Raw genomic sequence first — 22,643 nt, 5'->3', positions numbered from 1 at the left:
AACATCGTTTGCGAATTCATATTCCCTTGTTCGTTCTTGTAGGCCTTGAGTTCGGTTTTTTCAACCCTCCAATACCATTTCTACATTCTGGTAAAACATCAAAACCACATTCCTTCAATTGCATTGTACTTCTATTTCCTGGATTGGTCCTTTATCGAGTTGCTTCTTTCTTCAAAAATTTAAAAAAATATTGATTTGAAATTGTCATGTTTACGAAAACGAAGGACGTATATACGGCGGTTTATATTGTTTCAATATAGCAGGGCCCCCAGGCTATATGGGCATATCAAACAGAGGAAAGGATATGGAAACAACGGCATGTCCCGAAGATGTCCAGAGGATGTCCCGAAGATGTCCCGAAGATGTCCCGAGCATGTCCCGAAGATGTCCAGAAGATGTCCCGAAGATGTCTTGAGGATGTCCCGAAGATGTCCCAAGCATGTCCCGAGCATATCCCGAAGATGTACCGTAGATGTCTTGAAGATGTCCCGAAGATGTCTCGAAGATGTACCGAGCATGTCCCGAAGATGTCCCGAAGATGTCATGAAATTGTCCCGAAGATGTCCCGAGCATGTCCCGAACATGTCCCGGGACATCTTCGGGACATCTTCGGGACAGCTTCGGGACATCTTCGGGACATCTTCGGAACATCTCCGGGACATCTTGGGGACATCTTCGGGTTATCTGCGGGACATCTTCGGGACATCTTCAGGACATCTTCGGGACATCCTCGGGACATCTTCGGGACATCTTCGGGACATCTTCGGGACATCTTCGAGACATCTTCGGGACATCTTCAAGACATCTACGGTACATCTTCGGGACATACTCGGGACATCTTCGGGACATCTTCGGGACATCCTCGGGACATCTTCGGGACATCTTCTGGACATCTTCGGGACATGCTCGGGACATCTTCGGGACATCTTCGGGACATCCTCTGGACATCTTCGGGACATCTTCTGGACATCTTCGGGACATCTTCGGGACATCTTCGAGACATGCTCGGGACATCTTCGGGACATCTTCGGGACATGCTCGGGACATCTTCGGGACAGCTTCGGGACATCTTCGGGACATCTTCGGGACACCTTCAGGACATCTTCGGGACATGCTCGGGACATCTTCGGGACATCTTCGGGACATCTTCGGGACATCTTCGGGACATCCTCGGGACATCTTCGGGACATCTTCGGGACAGCTTCGGGACATCTTCGGGACATCTTCGGAACATCTCCGGGACATCTTCGGGACATGCTCGGGACATCTTCGGGACATCTTCGGGACATCTTCGGGACATCTTCGGGACATCTTCGGGATATGCTCGGGACATGCTTGGGACATCTTCGGGACATCCTCAAGACATCTTCGGGACATCTTCGGGACATCTTCGGGATATGCTCGGGACATCTTCGGGACATCTTCGGGACAGCTTCGGGACATCTTCGGGACATCTTCGGGACATATTCGGGACATGCTCGGGACTTGCTCGGGACATGCTCGGGACATCCTCGGGACATCTTTGGGACATCTTCGGGACATTTTCGGAACACCTTCGAGACATCTTCGGGATATCTTCGGGACATGCTCGGGACATGCTCAGGACATCCTCGAGACATCTTCGGGACATCTTCGGGATATCTTTGGGACATCTTCGGGACATGCTCGGGACATGCTCAAGACATCCTCGGGACATCTTCGGGACATGCTCAGGAGATCCTCGGGACATCTTTGGGACATCTTCGGGACATTTTCGAAACACCTTCGGGACATCTTCGGGATATCTTCGGGACATACTCGGGACATGCTCAGGACATCCTCGAGACATCTTCCGGACATCTTCGGGACATCTTCGGGATATCTACGGGACATCTTCGGGACATGCGCGGGACATCTTCGGGAATCAGTATCTACACATTTCTTGATTTTTCTACCACTATATTGTATGAGTTGTTTTAATTTTGCTCTAAAAATAGCAAAATGAGTTGTAGAAAAAACACGGCTATTGATTTTATATGAATTAAAATGTTTGACGCAAAATTTGAGCGAAAAACTTAACTTAAACAATTCTTTCTGACAAAGATTAGTTACTCCAACTTTATTTTAATTTGTTAAATAGTAGGTTGGTACTTTCTTACATTTTAAGATTCCAAAAACTTAAATTTTTTTTTTTTTTGTTTTGTTAAATTTCAGTTCGAATACCTCAAATAAAATACTATATACTGAGATATTCAATGAATTAAATATAAAAAAAAATAAAAAAAAAAAGTTTTAGCACATTCTCCTTTCATTCTGTTATAAAAACTAAATTTGTTTTTTTTTTTCATTAGCTTGATTTATTAAAGAAATTTGCAATTAAAATAGATTTTAAATAAAGTAAACCTAATAGTAGGTAATCATCTAATTTTTTTTTTATCTTCCATTAAAATATATACAAAATGACCAATTTTTAATAATAATAATTTTTAAAAATTAATTTCTTTGTATAAATTGTAAATTTAATTTAAATTATAATTTAATATATTTGTGTCTTCTTTTATTATTTTTTTTTCTATTGAATCGTGCTTTGTGGTGGTGTCAATGGTGTCCAATTTTCAGTTCTTTGATTTTGTGGTGAATTTTCAAGTTGTTGTTTTGATGATGAAGTCTTCAAACTCGAACACTCTAATGTTAGAACAGATGTTTCTTCAGATTCTTTGTAGAGTGATGAATTTTCTTCAATAGCTTTAGGAACATCAATTGGTTCAAGTGGATGGTTAAAAGTGCTTTAAAAACATAATTTAATATTATTATAAGGATCTTGTGGATCTCAAATAAAAACCTACCACATTTCTGACACTAACGGAATATACTCAGGCTGATAAGAGTAGGCATTCTGATAGAGTCCATATTCCGTTCCATTGTAAAATGAACTACTAGGATAAGTAAGACTTGCAGGTGGATTCAACACGTTTGTATAAAGCTGATGAGATGGTGAAGCAGGAGTAGGATGGTAAATTTGATGAGCACTCGTACCACCGTAAGGCTGTGGAGATGACCCTGCTCCATTTTGATAAATATCAGTTTGATTTCCTGCAGAACCATATTGAGAATGCGATGTCAAGTGATGTATTGTGTAGCCAGGAGACGGAGTTGTATAGTTGGGCGAACCATTTGATGGAGTTGGTGATGCATTTGAAGCTATTATAAAAAAAAGAAAATCTATAAAATTGGGCTTTCTTGAAAGTTGCAATAAAAATGTCTTACTTATTGGAGAACTTGGATTTGGAGGTGTACTCCAATAGCTTCCATTACTTTGCCAGCTTGTTGGATACGAAAAGACAGTTGTTGTTGATGATTCAACAGGAACAAATCCAGTTTGAGAGTGCGAGGAAATTGGTGTTGTTGGTGGTGGTGTACCGGGGTTACTGGAAGTACCCGATACAATTCGAGGTCTAGCGTATGGAGCAGGTCTTGTAGCCCTTTGAGGAGGATGTCGCGTATATCTATCGCAAGAGTTTACAGCCATTTGTGTGTGTGTAGGTGGATAATGGGTTGGCGGTGGAATAAACCATCCATAATGAGCGTCATGACTGTATATCGAATCAGGACGTTCCTAAAACAAAAGAGCTGATGTAAAAACTTTATTTATTCAATGAATGTTTGAAACTTTACCTTAGCATCTAAAAAGGCTTTTGCGAAGGGATTATATTTGATCTTTAATGAAGTCACTTCTTCATTTTGATACGCTGTAACGGCTATGAATTGAGTCTCAGGAAATGGATATGTCACAACATGTCTCTGATCAGAGCCAACTCGGACTAAGTGGACACGTGGTTCATATTTGTGAAGAGAATTCAACATGATCTAGAAAAAATTATTATTTAAGTCTTATTTTGAATGAAGGTAATGAATTTATTACCTGTCCATTTCCATTAGTTTTATTTGTCAATTTAACTTTGGCAAATGAAATTGGTTCTTTCATCCAATGTGCACCAAAATTTGGTGACTCAGGATGAACATAAATTGGATTGGATGGTGGGACTTCTGCTTTACCTCCTGGAACCTTTTATTAAACTTTAAATTAGTTTTTTTTTTAATAGACAGTGTCAGTTTTTTACTTACCCATTCTCCATTTACATATTTCCATCGATGATTATCAACTTGAACAAATTCAAGAAGTATTGTATACATTGCAGCTGGATCTAGACCTGTAGTTGTAACTTTAACAACTGGAAACATCCGTCTGCAAAATTAGTTAATATTAATTTAAATAAAAAATGTTTATAAACCACTTAAAAAACTAGGAGTTTTTCTATGAATTTGTGGTATTCTCAGAATTGTGTACTCATTTTTCAAAAAGAAAACCACATAAAAAAAGCCTTCATAGAAACTATATTGTCTTAAGAAAAAAATCAAAAAAAATCGTGCATTTGTCTACAGATACTCTGATGCAACGGCAAAATAATTCTTCATTCGCATCGCAAAATATTATTTACATTCAAGCGTTCTCTCGCTGCTGCACAACCAATTAGCATCTAGTGAGTGAGTTTAGCCGATTTAACAAACAATCACTAACCACTTTAGTGGGCATTGTATAATGAAAAGTATACCTAACTTCTACACATAATTAAAAAGTGTGAGTTTTTTTTTATTTTTTTTTTTCTCAGGAACAAAACAACATCAAAAATTAAATTAACCAGACAACTCATCTTCTTATAATATATGTACCTAGTTTAAATGAGATACATTTTAATCATATTTACCTTCCATTTTTTGTAACGATCATTTCATTTGTTAAATTTTGAAACCGAAGCCATAGTTCTCGATCATCTAAGGTTACATGGAGATTTCTATCCAAACCAGGACTACGTGTTGGTCCACTATGACTGCTGCCGTTTGATGATGTTGGAGTTGAATTGCCCAGTATGACTGGATCTACAGCCGATAGAATGTGAGATGTAGCCATGTCTTCTGAAAATAAATAATAATATTTTATGAGAAACGTACACAAGTTTCTAAATGCATGTAGATTAAGCTTCTTCCTAAAACCTTATAAATATATGTATTTACTTTAGTTTTTAAGAAAATTTTAATATCCTACACCAAGTAAGAATGTTTTTGTAAAGGACTTGATGGAATAAAGTGGTTTCAGTAAGATTTGATGAAATTTTAGTATGTTGCAGTTAACAATCTGCCAATCAAACAACTCTATAGACATTTTAAATTAAAATTTTTATTTATGGTAGAAATGGTAGAAAACTTTTCTTGGTGGACTCAATTCCTCTGGAATTTGGTTGCCCACATAAGAGAAACGTTCTATTTCAGCAATAAGATTTTCCAGTTCTCACTGAAGTAGCTTTTATTCAGCAAAAAGATTATGAAGTGTATCTTTTGGGAAACCGACGAAGTTACGAATACCAGAGTTACGGGCGACAGAGTTACGAGCGTCAAAGTTTCGCGAAACCGAAGTTACGAAAAACTAGAGTTACGAATTCTAAATGTACTAGCTTTGGGATACAGTCCAATACGTAAGTAGTATAATTTTCAACCAACCTCCTTACAACTGGTTACTTTTCCACCTGATGCTTGTTTTGTACATTATTAGTTAAATACCCTTTAATTTAATACCAATTAATTGGGGAAAGTTCTAACTTTTTCTAACGGAAATTGCATTTTAATAAATGAACTCTGTAACCACACATAAGATTTTCAAAAAACTTTTAGCTTTGATTTGACGGCAGTCCCATAGCTGCACGACTTTGGACAAAATTCTATCTAATTTTGCCTTATCTATTTTGTGGGGAAAAATTTCCAACTTTTGGGGTGATTTATTTCAAGACGGACCTCCTACTGTGGTTGAGCTTTGGTTCAGCTCAAATAAACCAAATTTTATCTTCATTTCCTTTTACCTTAGTAGCAAGCGAGTGAATTATGCCGAGTACATCAACAAAAATTTGACCTCCTCACGTCAGGCTACTGTTGATGATGATTTTGCGTTCGTTGTTTGCATGTTGTTTTATATAAGAAAAACTTTAACTCAAATTATTATCTTCGTGAAATATTGTGTTTACGTTTTAGGTATATTTTACAAATAATGGAAGAGTTCAAAAATTAAAAAGGGAGTTGGTGGAGGTGAATTTTTATAGAACAAAAACCGTGTCTGGTTCAAATTAAGCTTATGCCATATGCTTTTAGGGTATTTATTATTTAATGTTGGTAATTAGCAAAGATCTTTTTTGAAAACAATTGTAGCGAGGTAAATTTATCAAAAATGTAGCCCTCAAAAATAGGGTAAATAAGCAAAAATTAATAGGGAAACCATTTATGTTAGTTACTGGTCTAAGTAAAAAATTTGGCTTTCTTGTTTTATCATTGCACCAGACAGAAAAAAAGTTTAACAGTTTCTTTAATTTAATCGTTCTGTCGGGTCTAACAAACAACTATACCCGTTCTTGAAAATCATTTGCATCAACTAACAAAAACCGCTCAAACAACTTCGTTTGTGATTTATTTTTTTATATTATACCAAATTGTAGGTAGAAAAAAAAACCTTACAAATATTATAACTTCGTGTTCTTTTGATTAAATGTGTGCTTTTTTTCCTTAAACAAATACAAATTACAGGTTGCTTCACACGAATTCAAATATTGGATAGAAACATTGATGCGACTACATAAGTATACCTTTACGTATATATTTATTTACTGTACATCTTCCACAAGATTAATCGAATTCCACTTCCAATATGTTTGCTCATATCCATGTGTGCTCTCAGATGCCCCCAGCATCCATTTTGAATTCACTTCGTGACTTAAATATTTACTATCCAACATTTGTACAAACTTGTACACTACAAATTCGTGTTTATAAATAATTTATTTTCAACTAAATTTGTATTAGTTTAAAAAAATATATGAATTTATATCAAATTTAATTTCGAGTTATTTGATTAACTTTGGGCATTTTTGGGAGGTCAAACGTTGATAAGTTTTATTGAAACAATTCAGTTTTTTTGTTCGAAAAAAATCTTCTGATTAAACAAAGAAGCTGATGCACGAACTTTAAAATAAACTTGTTTTTACCTTTTTTTTTCAAAATGAATTTTAACTCTGTGCTATAATTTAATCCAATATTACGCATTTTTGTTTTTGATGAAAATCAAAATAACAACAATAAGTTTTAAGATTCTCAGCATTTAACTCCACTGGAAATCAATTCAGGATTTTTTAAGAGTAAATAAGATGTCGGCATTTATTTGACGTTTGTGCATGGGTAAGTAGCCTTTCAACAAAATCTTAGCCATCATCGCGCTTTACTATACGACTATATTGTATATAAATGTAGATACTTCAAAGAGAACCGCGAAAAGCGGGCGTTGTGATCATAATTTTATTGATTTATTGCAGATTGTAAAATCCGTACCGAGATGGTAATGCTGCATAGATATTTTTTTTTTGTTTCTGTGCTGGTTTTCTATACACATAAGGTCAGAGAGGATGAGTGTTTTTATGACCTATGGTCCAATAAATTCCATTCAAACTGAAACCATTTTTGTTGCTATAAATTTGAGAATTCGGATTTTTTATCAAATATGTTGCCTGTTGTTTTGTGAGATTTAGATACTCTTTGAACAACATACAAAAACAAAATTCCGGAAGCATTATATGAAAATAAGAAGTGCCAAACATTTTGTAGTTTTTTTTATTGACTGCTGTAAGTAAAATAATTTGAGTGAAGAAAATGTCGAAATTCTTAAGTGTCCGTCCAGTAGCTACTTGCACTTGCAGCTAATGGGCCGTCGGAAATTATTTATGGCAATTTGTAAAAGCTAAGCTTAAAAAAAGTATGTATTTATTAAACTTTCAAAAATAATTTTTTTTATAATCATAATGGATTTTATTTGAAGAAAAGAACGTTTTTCGAATAAATAAGAGAAGGTTATCTAAGTTAGGTTATCTACAGTTGAATGTGAATCTCCAACGATCAGATAGCAAAGATAAATTATGGATTTCCGAGATAAATAGCGGCAGACTTCGACCTATCAGTGCACCAGCTACATTTAATACTAATTTTGATCACCGGTCGGTAGTGCTTTTCAATTTTATCAATCCCACAAAATAATAACAAATCATACAAAAAGTGTGTGAAATACATATTGTTTTTTTGTTGATACTGAAAAAGTTTTCTTTTGTGACATTTTTGCGAGCTTTTTTTATAAAAACTAATTTAGAAAAAATTCCCAAAAAACTATTAAGTAACGCAGTTACATAGCGTCCCGTTTCTGCCTGAACCACGTATCTACACAGCAAATTTTGTTGAGTTCTTAAAATAAATATACATTTTTCTCAAAGTTAAAAATATGAATTGAACTAGAAATCAAGTTATGTTTATGACATATTGATTGAGTTGTTTCTACACTTAAAACCTTTGTATTTATTCTTTCTGTAAGTTTTAGAGCAATGTTTAACAGAAAATTAAATCTTTTAGAAAGATGTACTTACGAGGTTCAAGCAGAAACGGGACGATAGATATCACACCTCCAAAAACATAAAAAACTATCAAACTTGGTTGAACTTACACTTTTTTTTTAAATTGCGCATTGCAAAGTGAGATAATGTGATATAAAAGATAATGCAACATTATTCTTACATCTGTTCTGTACCTATGATTTAAACCTGAAAGCAGATAAATAGGCACATTGCGTTTTAGCAAATTAATCCAGTTTCTTTTTAACCAACTTCCAAAAAGGAGTAGGTTTTCAATTGGACTTTTTTTTTAAATATTTGTTAATTTGGAACTTTTTGTATTTGAAAGGTGGTGCTTGCAGTGTGGTCCATTTTAAATTTGGTCCTGTTCTGACTATGGAACCATTAGAAAACCGTTATATATGTATTGATTCATAGAAGTCGTTTTGTTTTTTTGTAAAAATTATTGTAAACAAAAGAGTTGAATAGCGAACTTTGTTTAATGATCTCTTTATTCCTCGCTTTAGTCGCCGCCGGTTTTAGCGATAAGGAAAACGGATCAAAAAATACTTTAAAACCATAATTTGTGCAATTTCAAGAAAAGACCCCACACTAATAGGTAAGAAATCTTTTAAGAAAAGTTGTCAAATAAAAAATTGAGTTCAACAATTGTTTATTGTTAAATATGAATATTTGTGTTTTCCTGATGGTTTTTGGATCAGGAAAATAAGGAAATACTTTTTTAAACAAAGAATTATTCATCAATTGAAAATATTTCTAACAAAATATATTGTTTTAGAGAAATTCTATCGATAAGTGTGGCATTTGTATCGGATAATGTACCGTTAATTATCGATTTAAAAATTTTCCTTATACGTTTTCCGGATCGCTATAACCGGCCCCGTAGTGAATATTTAAACAAAATACAAAGGTGTAAGTGATAATAAAGGTATTTCAAAATACAAATAATAAATGGTTTTTCATTTTAGTTTGATCAAGTTTCTTTAAATTTATTGTACCTACTTCAATAATTTTGAATACAAAACTGCAAAATTTTTCTCAATTCATTTGTATTAATTTGTTTAATCATTGAATGAATAACTATATTTATACATTTTTGTTTCTAAAACCCAAACTCATTTCTGAGAAAAAGAGCAAAGTGATGCATTTGGAAAAAAAAAACAACCAAAACATAATACCCATATGAAAAAAAATACATTTTATAAGTGGATTAAGAAACAAAACATGACAATAGCTAATATTTGGTGCGGAAATGAAGACCAATAAAGAATAATTATACCGATTCTCCTCCACCAGTCACAACTCAACAAAGAAAAAATGATTTTTACTATTCTCACAAGTTGTGACTGTGGGGCAGAATCAGGGTATAAGTCTACTTCAAAACTCTGTAAAACGAAAAAAATCAAGAGGTGAATTTATAGTTGATATGGTTGATAATTTGCCCAAATCTTAACATGGTGGACGTCGATTCCGAAAATTCAAAATTTTTTACTAAAGCTCTATATTTTTCTTGGATATGATATACCGCCGGACAACACAATAATATTTAAGATGAATTCCAGAGATAATTGAAATTTGTCGCTTAGATTTATGTAGGTATTAGGCATTTCCCTAGTGAAAAATAATGTGCAAAATTTTAAAAGCTTTTCTGATCATTTTCATTTTGAACATTTACTTACGCATATTAAATTGGGTAATCCTGGATCACGGTTGGTGTATTTTATTTAAGTTATTCGAGTTAAATCGTTTTTTTTTTTTTTAATTAATTTTATTATTTTAAATACTTTTAGATCGAACACATTTTATTTATAAATAAAAATAAACAAAATAAAAAAATCACATTAATTTACAAATAAATAAAATTAAAAATCATAAATCATTGAAGCTAATTCATTAATTAATCCAAATTGTTGCATAAATATGTGATTAATACGTCCAATTGCAATTGCATAGAGTGTACGAACGCGATAAGCAGTATAAATTCTTTAAACAAACCGTAATTAATTAGTATATTTCTGTAAAATGATTTATAGACACAGGCCGTTATCACTATATTGAACCATCAGAAGAGAGCCTTATATGGTGCTATATCCAATTAACAAAAAGTGGTGATTTTTTTTTATTATTGAAGTTAAAGTTGTTTCGGTAGTCGTCGAACAATGCATATAAATAGCGCAAATTTTAAAATTGATATAGGGAACGCACTTTTTATATTAACATGCTGTTAATCCTTTTATTATGATGGCAGCGTAAATTTTAACACGTACACACAATTTTTCTTCGTCTCGTTTGTACCAAAATGACACCAAATGACAATACTTTTTACAGGTAGGGATTTTTTTTTTTGTTGTATTAATAAATATAACAATTAAACGTAAAACAAAATTAAATTTATATATTCGAGAAAAAAAAAAGTAACCGTTTTCGTCTTCAGTCGGCGGAAGAAATGGTGCACATCCGGCTGTCAACTTTGCAGATCTTGTTATGGAATCATCACATTGTTCAGTGTTTAAAAAAGTGATCGTTTATTTTTTTCACTCGAGAAATCATCTTTCTTTCTTCTTTGACTTAACCCCACCTCCGACTTAGGTTCGGTTTCAACCAATCAATAAATCGTTTTGTATTTTCTTTGGACTTGGTTCACGTTTTTTGAATACAAACAAAACCCTCCTCTTTTAGCGAACAGGTAGTTCTGAGATGACGATGAGAAGATAGGTATACTCTTTTCTCACCGGCTTGGGCATCTTTCGTAGGTGAACTGAGGTAAATGTGCCGATTTGATCTGAGAGTGTTTCATGACGAATGTTGAGTATGTTTACAAAAAAAAAGTCAATACTACGTATGTTTAGATAGATATATGTAAATATGTATATTCTAAGGCTATATGATGTTGTATTTGTTGAATTTATAGTTGTCAGAGCTGTTTGACTCAGATTTAACTGGTAAATATTGGGTTAGATGTATCTAAAATTAAACATTAAAGTATACGATTTTCTGTCTTATAATTAAAATGAAAAGTAGTCAGACTTTTACTGCTATAAAAAAAAGTGTTTCTATATCAAGCGAAGATTTAGTTAACAGTTTGATGATATCCATAAAAAATTGTTTGCTTTGATCATCACAATAATTTAATCTTTATATTAACTGTCTGAATAATCTGCTCAAAACTCCAAGCACCATAAAAATATTTTTTAATGAACTAAGTTCGGATATCATTTCAATTACATTTTTTTAGACTTCAAAACAAAGCGGTATATGTAGTACTTTGACCTGTACTGGCCACCATGGTAGCACGAATCAAAATTAAGATAACTTCATGTATATTTGCTCATAAAGAAAACATGATGTTCGTTTGAAAAGTCAACAAAATCAAACTCTTTCTAGTAATTCTGTGTTCTACTCTTTTCTTGGTGTCTTTGAAAATTACATGGAAATCGTGATCAAAAATAAAGGAATACAGACACTAGACACACAAATTTACATTATTTACACAACAAATAAAGTACCTAGTTGTTTCCAATTGGAAATTTAAGATTCCAAGTTAGAAGATGAAAATTCAATTCCAAGGTTTCTTAAATAAAATAACTACGAATGGTAACAAATCTTGAGAGACACGATGTCAAATAAAAATAATATTTAAAAACACTTTACAAGACTTTACTGACTTTTTAACTACAACAATTGCAAACTTAAACTGCTTAAACTGTAGACACAAATATAATATATGTACATATGTTATTGATGTTTTCTAAGGAGGTTTGACAAAGAGAGTGATCTGATTTACGATAAGTGATTCTTCTTCTTCATTTTTTATTCGGCGCTGTTATGATCTCGATGTTTCGAGCGCTTCATAACTCTTCCATGTATACAGTAGGTATCCACATGATTATGACCGATCAATAATTTGTCACTTATTCTTGAAAATTTTTTATTTTTTTTTTACAGAAATTATTATTGCTGTTTTGTATAACATTATGGTACTTTGTTTTTTTTTTTTTTTTCTTTAAAAGGACAAAGTCAAAAAAATTGTTGAAAAATTAGGAAATATTTCGTGCGTTTTACTTTTGCTCCAAAAATGCATTCAGTCATCGGGAATTCTTTTAATACATGAATGAATTGTTATTCCGAGCTTGTGTAATGATTCAGCCACTCAGCACTAAGCTCTTCCACCGGTTAGTATGTATAAAGGTTTCTGCAGCTTTTCGCTTTAGGGTCTCCCAAGGGCGTCATGGATGAAATTCATCAACGGAGAATTAACAGGCCTGTTTGTTCTTTAATTTTTCTTAAAGGATGACGTGAAAATATGGATGCTTCTACGTTCTACCCTCAAAAGCCAATTTTGAATTCAAGAAATCAATACGTTTTCAAGATCCTTTAAGTTTTGGTCTTGCCTCAGGTGTTTTTCTGCCTTCAATGAGGTCGTAGCAGAATAACAAAACATTTATTTTGATGTTTGACGTAGTCTGATTTGTTCGGGAACAAATTGTTTGGCTGGATTTTAAAATTTATTTTTCAAATAACAAAACCCCATATTAGTAAGAATTTACTTAGAAATAGACTTGGTGAATATTTTTTTTTCAACCATACTCGTATGAGCCTCTGGGAGTATATTCCAATTTTCAAAACACAATAACCTCCCTAGTATATAATTATTTCTGGAATATTTTCACCCTTTGTTTCGCTGATATTTTTCCACTTCTTCAGTAAAATAAAAACCTCCAAGAGTTACATGTGATTTACTCATTTTTTTTTTTTTTTTGAGAAGCAGGCAAATGAGGTCTTTGGCTGCCTTCGTAATTCCTGGGCCCTATTGCACCAACCACTTTGCACTTTGCATTTTGCAACTTTGCAAATCAATACTTTTCTGCAAAGTAAAAGTGCAAAGTGTTGCACCACTTTGCACTTTGCAATTTTTGTTTTTTTTTGCAAAGCAAAAAGTGCGGGCGTTGCACCAACTAAAAATGGAATTTTGCGTAATTTGAAAATTTGCAAAGTAAAGCAATAAATAGTTTCAACTTTTTTTCGTTGTTGAAAGGTTGAAATCTTCTTTTTTTACTTAACCTTCCGATAACAACACACTTTTTGGTTGTCCTAAAATTAAATTTAAAAAAAATTCTTTTAGGTATGATAGAAATTATATATTATTTAATCATAACACTTCATAGGGTTCAACAGAATCAGAAAATAGATAATTCACAAAAAAACAATAATTGTATCTAAAAAAAATCAAAGAAAGAAAAATCAAGTCTTGGGTGTTATAGCACCCCTGTGCATGTTGTCATCGGAAGGTTAAACAACGATATCTTTTGAAATTTTGTTGTACTTTACTCTATCATTTGTTATTTTGTTGGTCATAGTTACTTAGACTGTTGCTTTGCTGTAATTTGTTTAGAGAAGAAAATAATAGAATTTTGAATATCATAATATAATTTCATTATTTTAACTATAAATTGCAATCATTCTTTGAATGACGGATAATTTTAAATAAGGTGGTTGGCAATTCTAGAGGAGGCTATGTGGCCATGAAGCAAGGGCAGAAGTGCGTTTTTTATTGTACCATAGTTTACTTATGTTTATATTATCGAACTAAATGGTCTATTGTTTAGTTGCAATTTCTAACTATTTGAAATGGTTCCTAAACTTCTTTTGAAGTGTCAAATACTCACGATTCGTAACTTTTTCCAATTCACTTCCATGATACGAGTTTAGTGAGTTGTTGATCTAAGAAATAAGATGTTTGGTTTTCAAGACAATTCAAACATTTGTGTTACTTTTATTAATCAGCGGAAAAATTAAGTTAAAATGGAATTTTGGAAATGATGGGCGAAAAATTTATTTTGAATAAAAACATGATTTTCGGTTATAATAAAGGAATTGGAATTAATCTAAAAAAAAAATTCGTTTGACAGTTTATTATTATCTAACAACAAATCGTTCCTAAATGATTTGTAAAAAGAACACAACAAATTTTAATAATGCCACTTCAACTTCTTTTCACATAGTAACCATAGTTAAATAATCCCAATAGTTAATTATTCCTAATTTCAAAATTCATTCTTAATTTTACATCACTCACGTACCTATCACTATACTCTTTATCTTCAAAAAGTCATTCAAAGCGATTCATTTTAAATTATCATTTAATATACCCGAAATTTACACGAGAAATGGCCATCCGCAAATGAAATTTTGTCTTTGCATATTATTGCAAAACTTTGCAGAATTTGATACGGAAAGTGCAAAGTTTTTTTGGTTGGTGCAACGAAATCGAAGAATTCTCTGCAAATTCGCAAAACTTTGCACTTTTCAGAAAAGTACTTTGTGCTTTGCAAATTTGTGGTTGGTGCAGCAAAATTTTGCAAAGAAGGAATTTTTACTTTTCAAAAAAATAATTTCCTCTTTGCAAATTGGAGTTTGGTGCAACAGAATTTGCAAAGTTAAAGACAAAATTTACAATTTTATCATGACTTTTGGCAGGAAAGTTCAAATCAGTTACCAGTGTTTGGAATTGTTTCAAGTCCATAAATATAAGACTTATAGAGCCCGTGCTTTCCTCAGATTGAAATCCAATATCAAATCTTCATGATTTATGTCCATTCTATTTTTGTTTAGTTAATCATCTATGTAAATATAAATTTTAGCAACGTTCCTTAAAATCTTTTTCAAAAAAATTTGCTTAAAAAATTTGAAATTTTTTTTTCCGAAAATTCAATTTAATTTCAGAAATTTGTTTTTCAAATAATATTTTAGCTCAGGAAAATTAGTCAAAATATGGGCATGAAATCGCATTTTTCGCGGGACAAAATTTTTTTCATGAAATGTGTTTGGGTGGTTGTCCTTATCATAAAAGTCAATTTGTTGGGATAATTGGAGGTTGGGAACAGCCGCCATCTTGGAAAAGAGATTGGTATCGTTTTTATTGAATAGCTCCATTGTTATTCATTTTATCAAAAAATGACAAAGGTAAGACTTATTAACAATAAAATTATCTAAGAAATGATATACAAAACAATTCCGTGAGTTGATTAAATAAAATTTTATAGTTGGTCAAAGTGCGGGTTTGTATCGCAATGTTGGGACAAAATGACATTTTTTCATATATCTGACGAACTTTTGATTTGTTTGGATAATTCTTCAAGAATGAATTGTAGTACTTATAATTACCTATAAAATGAGCCCACAATCGTTATTGTCACCATCGTATTGTAGAAGTAATCTAACTCCGAAACTCTCCATGTACTAGTCAAAAGTAAGAAAAAAGCTGATTTTTTGCTAGTAGGCCGAGAAAATTTTGGGAGTAGAGGTACAACCAAAATATATGTACGCAGTTTTGCAGCCATACGCGTGTTAATGTCGATTTCAAAGATCTGACAACTCTAATTTTGTGCTTTATACGGTTTTTGGGGGGTTAAATAACGTAGGTTTTCCAGTTAATGTGAATGGGCTAAATTTATACTATTTGAAATTAGAAATATATAAGCTGATGCTCTATTATTTTTCCTAAATCTGAACACCCCAATCTTGAGGATGTGACCAATAGAACTATATATAAGCCGTTTATACGATTATATTTTAGAAGCTTTTTTTGTTTAGATTTTTGTTTGTTTATTTGAATTGAAAAGCCTGATATGGTTAGTTAAAAAAGCTTATATCGTGAGTTCTATTAACCCCATAGCCGAGATTGAGGTGTTCAGATTTAGGAAAAATAATATAGCATCAGCTTGTATATTTATAATTTCAAATAGTATAAATTTAGCCCATTCACATTAACTGGAAAACCTACGTTATTTAACCCCCCAAAAACCGTATAAAGCACAAAATTAGAGTTGTCAGATCTTTGAAATCGACATTAACACGCGTATGGCTGCAAAACTGCGTACTTATATTTTGGTTATACCTCTTCTCCCAAAATTTTCTCGGCCTACTAGCAAAAAAACAGCTTTTTTCTTACATTTGACTAGTACATGGAGAGTTTCGGAGTTAGATTACTTCTACAATACGATGGTGACAATAACGATTGTGGGCTCATTTTGTAGGTAATTATAAGTACTACAATTCATTCTTGAAGAATTATCCAAACAAATCAAAAGTTCGTCAGATATATGAAAAAATGTCATTTTGTCCCAACATTGCGATACAAACCCGCACTTTGACCAACTATAAAATTTTATTTAATCAACTCACGGAATTGTTTTGTATATCATTTCTTAGATAATTTTATTGTTAATAAGTCTTACCTTTGTCATTTTTTGTTAAAATGAATAACAATGGATCTATTCAATAAAAACGATACCAATCTCTTTTCCAAGATGGCGGCTGTTCCCAACCTCCAATTATCCCAACAAATTGACTTTTATGATAAGGACAACCACCCGAACACATTCCATGAAAAAAATTTTGTCCCGCGAAAAATGCGATTTAAATTACTAATTTCCCTGGGCTATTTATAATCCTTAACTTTAAGATCAACTTCTTAAGATTCAAGAACTGTATAGATTGTTTTGTTAAGAAATAGGGGCAGTTCCAATGAAAACTGCGTGGCGTACCTAATTTATTGCTCAGTTATAGCTATCAGTAAAATCCATCAGTAAAAATTCTGTTTTGCTATTTCTAATTTATGCAAAATATTGATGAAATAAATTTAAAACTTATTAAAATTATGTTTTAGTCACAAATTCACTTTATAAATTTTACTGAACAGTAAAATTTATAAAATGGATTTGTGAATAAAATTTAACACCATATGCATTGCTTCTTTTTGAAAAAAAAAATTATTTAAAATAAGCTTTCAACTTATTTCATCAATATTTTGCTCAAAATAAAAGTTTAAAGTATTCAAAATAGCTAAACAAAATTTTTACTGATGGATTTTACTGATAGCTATAACAGAGCCCTTAACGAAAAATTATGCTTGATCCTATAAATGATAACTTCTTCTTCTTCCTTTTTCTCGGCGCTGTTATGATCTCGATGTCGAGGGGATCATAACTATCCCACGTAACTGCTTCACACTAGTGATCCGCCTGTGGGGTTCGCCGGGTTGACCTCAGAAATCGGCGGCAAGCCTCCCGGTTTTGTATTGTTCCATTTCTAAGGCCAACTGAATGCTGGTGGTTTTGCATTTGCTTGTACCAGGAGTTTTTAGGCCTACCTTTCTTTCTATTTCGTGTTGGAACGTTGTATGATATTGCTTTTTTGACGGGGTTCTCAGGATCTCTCCTTTGAACATGGCAATACCAACTGATAAATGATAACATTAGCTTAAAATCACTTGTTTAACTTAAAAATAAGCAAAAGGATAATTTTAATGAAGATATTTTCCAAATAGTATTTTTTGAAATTATGTTCTAAAGATGTGCCCGTTTTAAACACAAATTCAATAAGAAAATACATTTTTATTTTATTTGTTTGAATCAGAAACAAATGTTTTGACGTGATTTTGAAATCAGCGCAGTGGCTTTTTGGAAAACTAATGTAATAAAACCTTGTTTTAGGAGCAAATTAAAAAAAAAAGTTTGCTGCTCAGCTCTTTCGTTTAAGCAAAAACAAGTGGAGGAGTGACTTCATGTTCATAGATATTAATGTAAAAGATCGGTTAAAAACAAATAATAGCACATTTTACATTTCACAGTGGCCATACAGTTCACCTGATTGCTAAAATACCTTGTCAACTTATTGCTTAATGCACTTACGCAAAGGTTAATAGCATGCATTTACTTTGTGAAATAATAAGTTGGGGCTGTTCCAAAACATTCGAACCTTCGGAAGCCCGTTAGGTTTATATAGAACGACGCAAGGCAGACCTTTTTTGTCAGGATTCAAACAGTAGCATCTGAATAGAAAGTATTTTATGGTCTAAAATAAACCTTTGTAAACCTTTGTACAAACTTAATACCATTGTACCTACCTGAATATAAATAGGTATACCTTTGCATTATCAACTCGTTAGCAAAAAATCTAACTTTATTGAGATCAATTTTTTAATAAACGATTTCTATAAAACAAAATGCTGAAAGAGTTAAAACCATTCGGTCTCTTTTTATGACTCCAGTCGAGTCGTCTTTTTAAAGTCCGCCTTGAAGTATTGTAGGTACATACCTAACCTACCACCATAACTAATGCATCGTTTGTTTAACTAACAATATGGCTGCCTTAAATGTGAGTATTGTTTACCTTCTCTTTGCATACATTATACGCATACGCAGCACACCACACATTTTCTTGTTTTCGTGCTGACGCGATCCAAAGACAGTACCACGATCAAAGGTACAAGACCACATTCAAGAATCTCAATGAAACTAGCATCAAAAAGACCGGGGAATCTCGATCTATTCATTTCTTGTAACCATTTCCCGTGAACTACTGAAAGCAGTGAATTTTTACCTGTTTAGCTAATTAAGGAAAAACAAAATTCAAATCATTTAACTCGTTATTCTACCTTTGTGTCTCAGCGCAAAATAAATTGATATTTTCATTCTTAAATGCAAAACACACAAATGGCGCCGGGTTTTTCCATTATTTTGGTACAAAATTTAAATCAGAAAAATCTAATAACACGTGTGCATTTAATTTTTATTATTTTATGTTGGGATTAGTTGAAAATGTTTGAATGTTTTGTGAATGCAACCAAAACTTTATGGAATGAACAGAAGGAAATATTTAAAACAAATCTACCGACAACGACATGTTAGCAATAAAAGCAAAAGGGTTAACAAAATAAAATTGAATATTGAACAAGAAATACAATGGTTTTATTGAGGATTGTTGTCATAAACAAAGGATCTTACGAAGATATTTAAAAATTTCTTAGTGTCAGATAGCTTCTATAGGTTAGTTAAATATTTCAGGTAGAAACACATTTCAAGTTCTTAATTTCAGTACTAAAATAGTTAACATCTAGGACCTATTCGGAATAATAAAAGACCAAGTACATTTCATATGTTTTTACTATAAGTACAAAAATTTTTTTTAGAGACTTTTGAAAAAAAATTAATGAATTATGTTAAACTATTGCGAGCATTTAAAAAAAAAAAGTACATTGAATGCTTTTTTATCGTTTTTGATGCAATGTCATTTCACTTTTCTCTAAGCCCACTCTATAGGTGCTGTAAAATAGTGCATTTGAGCCGTTGTATTCGAAAGTTATAGAAATAAGAAAACTATACCTTGGTAAAGCTATATATACCGTCGAAGAAGTTCTGGTTATTTTAAATGGAAGCGACTGGGATACTCTCTTTAAATACGTCAAATCGGCACTCCGCTATAGAACCCAAATTTTAAGAGAAGAATTTTAATATTAAAAAAAAAAATAAATAAATAAATTTGTAACTTAAAACTTATTAACTTTATATGCACCTATAAATAGTTATTTATGATATTCTCTAAATTTGTCAATCTGGCAGACGGCTTATGCCATGTCATTTAAGATTTGTAAAACTGAAATATGTAACACTCAATTTTGAAATTTAATAAAATCTCACCTAATATAAAAAAAATAAATTGCACGACTGGGGTCGCACGTACTTGCTCTTATGCTTAAAGTAACTATAATGTTAAAGCTTTTTATTCAAGAAATTTAAAATTTGATATTTTGAAGAAATTTTATAAGTAGTATAAAAAAATTAAATCTGTTTTTATAATTAATTAAACTCCGTTTTAAATTATCTTAAAACAAAAAACAAATATGCCATTTTATTTCTTGTATAAAAAGGTATTTTTAGAAAAAAATTTCGAAAATTGTAGGAGCCGTTTTTTAAAAAAATAATTTTGTATGTATAAAAATTTTTTAACATTTGTCAAAAAAAAAGTTGGTATTCCATTTTGAAGAAATAATTAATTTACACATAAAAACTAAATTTCAAAATTTTTCATTGATCCGTTTTCAAAAAATTGATTTTTCAAAAAAAAATTTTTAAATATTTTTTAAAAATCCAAAAATGCGTTTTTTGAAAATTTTCTAAATTTTTAATATTATCTTTACTTACACACGTTTGTATAAAAATTTTCATTTAAATGGGGTTAATGTTGTACGAGAAATTCAGAAATGAAAAAACCCGTTCTATGACAGGTACCGTTAATAACGGTACAAAAAATATTTTTTTTATTTAAAAAGTTGGCTCTTATGTGTAGTACTACACACAAAAATTTTAATCAAAATCGTTAGAGCCGTTTTTGAAAAAAATTAACTTTTCTATTTCCGTTATATGGCAGGTACCGTTAGTTTTGGTCATAAAAAAAAAATTTCAATTTACCCTCTAGGGAATCACCAAAAACTGCTAACTACCAAGTTTGAAGAAAATCACTTTTCACTCGTTTAGGCTGCAGCTCCAGATAGAGACAGACACACAGACAGACAGAATTGCCGGACCCACTTTTTTGGCATTCTCCATCGTAATGTCATGTAAAATTGTTATCTCGAGTTCGATTTTTTTTACGAATCCTAAACTTGCCCTATAGTACCTACATATATCGCAAGTAAAAATCTATTCGAAAGTTGTTTAAGTCCATTTTTTCATGTTTCGAGGTATTTAAGGGTTTGAATTTTCAAGTTTTTAAAAATATAGCTAAATGTTAGAGAAATTCAGGTGATACATGTTAGATTATTTAAATGTCAAATTTTTAAATGCAATTAAATTTATCAAAATTCTGAAGGAAAGTTACTTATCCCACTTATATTAATAATAAAATTATAAAAAATAAAAATTAAAACAAAACTTAGATATACGTCCATATTTTTAAAGAAATTGTTTTACTATAATTGGATTTTAAATTAAATTAAAACCAACTTATTTTTAAGTATAATCATTTAATAAAGTTTATAAGGAATCTTTTTAGTTAATACAATAGAATTAAAATTAGACTTGGTTAAAAAAATAACATAATAATGCTGATGAGAGTTAGTAAAAATATTGATATTTATTTCCAAAAGTGGACTTATACCACTTAAAAAAAAACGGTTCATTTTTTTACCTGTTACTAAATTGAAAAAAGGTGTTAGCAAAAAAATGGTTAGGTACGAAGGTGGGTCAAAAAGTTCACTGAATGGTGGAGGAAATGTATCATGTTTTTATTTTCCCTTATATTAAGAATTTAGAGCCCTATTATGACTTGCGAGTCAAACATTTAACTCAAGTCGAACGATTTTGCAAATAGGTACTCATGCCATGGCATTACGATTTGAAATAACGATTTTTGCCTCGTAATGCAGCTTAAATAAAGAAAACAATGTGTCAATACTATTTTTAAACCTCCTTATTATAGACCAAATAACTTTGATTCGCCAAACTTTTTCTAGCGATTCGCAAGTCATAGTAGGCGATACACTTTTTTAAACCTTATGCATTTTTAATATTAGCTTAGCAGAAAAGTTTTAAAATACAATTCACAAAGTTTTGTTCTAAAGCTCTTCAAAACAGGCAAACATTTTTTTCAGTTTTGGGAATAAAAGAAATGAGTTTTAAGGCGGGTGATTCAATACCGAACCCACATGCCTGTTAGCCAGTCGTCACAAAAATGCTCTTCGCTCTTGAGAATTGTCTTGAAAAACTAGATCCCCATTTGTCCACTATGCAGCAATAAACGTGTAGTATTAACTTGACGCCCCATTCTTTATAATAGCATATTTAAACCGACAATGCCTCTTATACACCATTGTTTTTCACAGGCAAGAGTACCCGTTAGCAATTGTTTGTCATACCTTCAAAATTAATATGCGAGGTTTTGTCCTTGTCTAGCCAAGGCCTTAATCACAGTTAGAAAATTAATTTTATTTCTCGAATTCATTAATTTTATTTCTCAACTCAGCGAAACCTCAATAACTAATGACCCATATTCAACCAAATTTGAATATTTTTCTCTAATGGAGGTCCAAACAATATGAGGCAAAAAAAATCTCCTTTTTATCGCGAAATTTTTGACCCACCCTTGCATATAAAAAATCAAATGTGTTTCGGTGTGTAGTAATGTTTTAAAAGTTTGTATCAGGGGTGGAATCGGCTATTGTGATTTGTGATCGGTGATAGTCACAAGAACCAAATTTGTACTGCGAAAATCATATTTCTCAGAGCAAATTGGTCTTTTGTGATTATCACCGATCACAAATCACAATAGCCGATTCCACCCCTGAGGTGGAATAATAGTGAATATATTCATAACTGCTTGAGTTGTGTTGTGTGC

The 22,643-nt window shown here is 31.9% G+C and overlaps 1 protein-coding gene across 3 annotated transcripts; it reads right to left on the bottom strand.

Moving 5' to 3' along the window:
• Window positions 1-2,491: 2,491 nt before the first annotated feature.
• On the bottom strand, window positions 2,492-10,221 carry LOC129918776 (T-related protein). Of its 3 annotated transcripts, XM_055999498.1 has the most exons (8): window positions 10,148-10,221; window positions 4,746-4,953; window positions 4,105-4,225; window positions 3,902-4,045; window positions 3,655-3,846; window positions 3,247-3,595; window positions 2,826-3,180; window positions 2,492-2,765 (listed from the first exon to the last, which is right to left on the bottom strand). In XM_055999498.1, the coding sequence occupies exons 1-8, from the start codon at window positions 10,149-10,151 to the stop codon at window positions 2,552-2,554; spliced, it is 1,587 nt and encodes a 528-aa protein (XP_055855473.1). In that variant the 5' UTR covers window positions 10,152-10,221; the 3' UTR covers window positions 2,492-2,551. The 3 variants fall into 3 exon arrangements, with proteins under 3 accessions (XP_055855473.1, XP_055855471.1, XP_055855472.1); XM_055999496.1 differs by having other exon boundaries at window positions 2,826-3,595; XM_055999497.1 differs by having other exon boundaries at window positions 2,826-3,595; window positions 4,746-4,950; window positions 10,148-10,206.
• Between the last annotated feature and the right edge of the window lie 12,422 nt (window positions 10,222-22,643).

This window comes from Episyrphus balteatus, chromosome 4, assembly GCF_945859705.1.
Source record: "Episyrphus balteatus chromosome 4, idEpiBalt1.1, whole genome shotgun sequence".
Lineage (NCBI taxonomy): Eukaryota > Metazoa > Arthropoda > Insecta > Diptera > Syrphidae > Episyrphus > Episyrphus balteatus.
This window is presented reverse-complemented; position numbering and strand designations above follow the sequence as displayed.

Excerpts from the sequence above, each read along its gene's own strand:
- LOC129918776 (XM_055999496.1), bottom strand. Across the intron at positions 4,226-4,745 it reads ATCGTTACAAAAAATGGAAG|ACGGATGTTTCCAGTTGTTA; the intron begins GTAAATATGATT and ends CTAATTTTGCAG. Across the intron at positions 3,596-3,654 it reads AAGCCTTTTTAGATGCTAAG|GAACGTCCTGATTCGATATA; the intron begins GTAAAGTTTCAA and ends CTTTTGTTTTAG.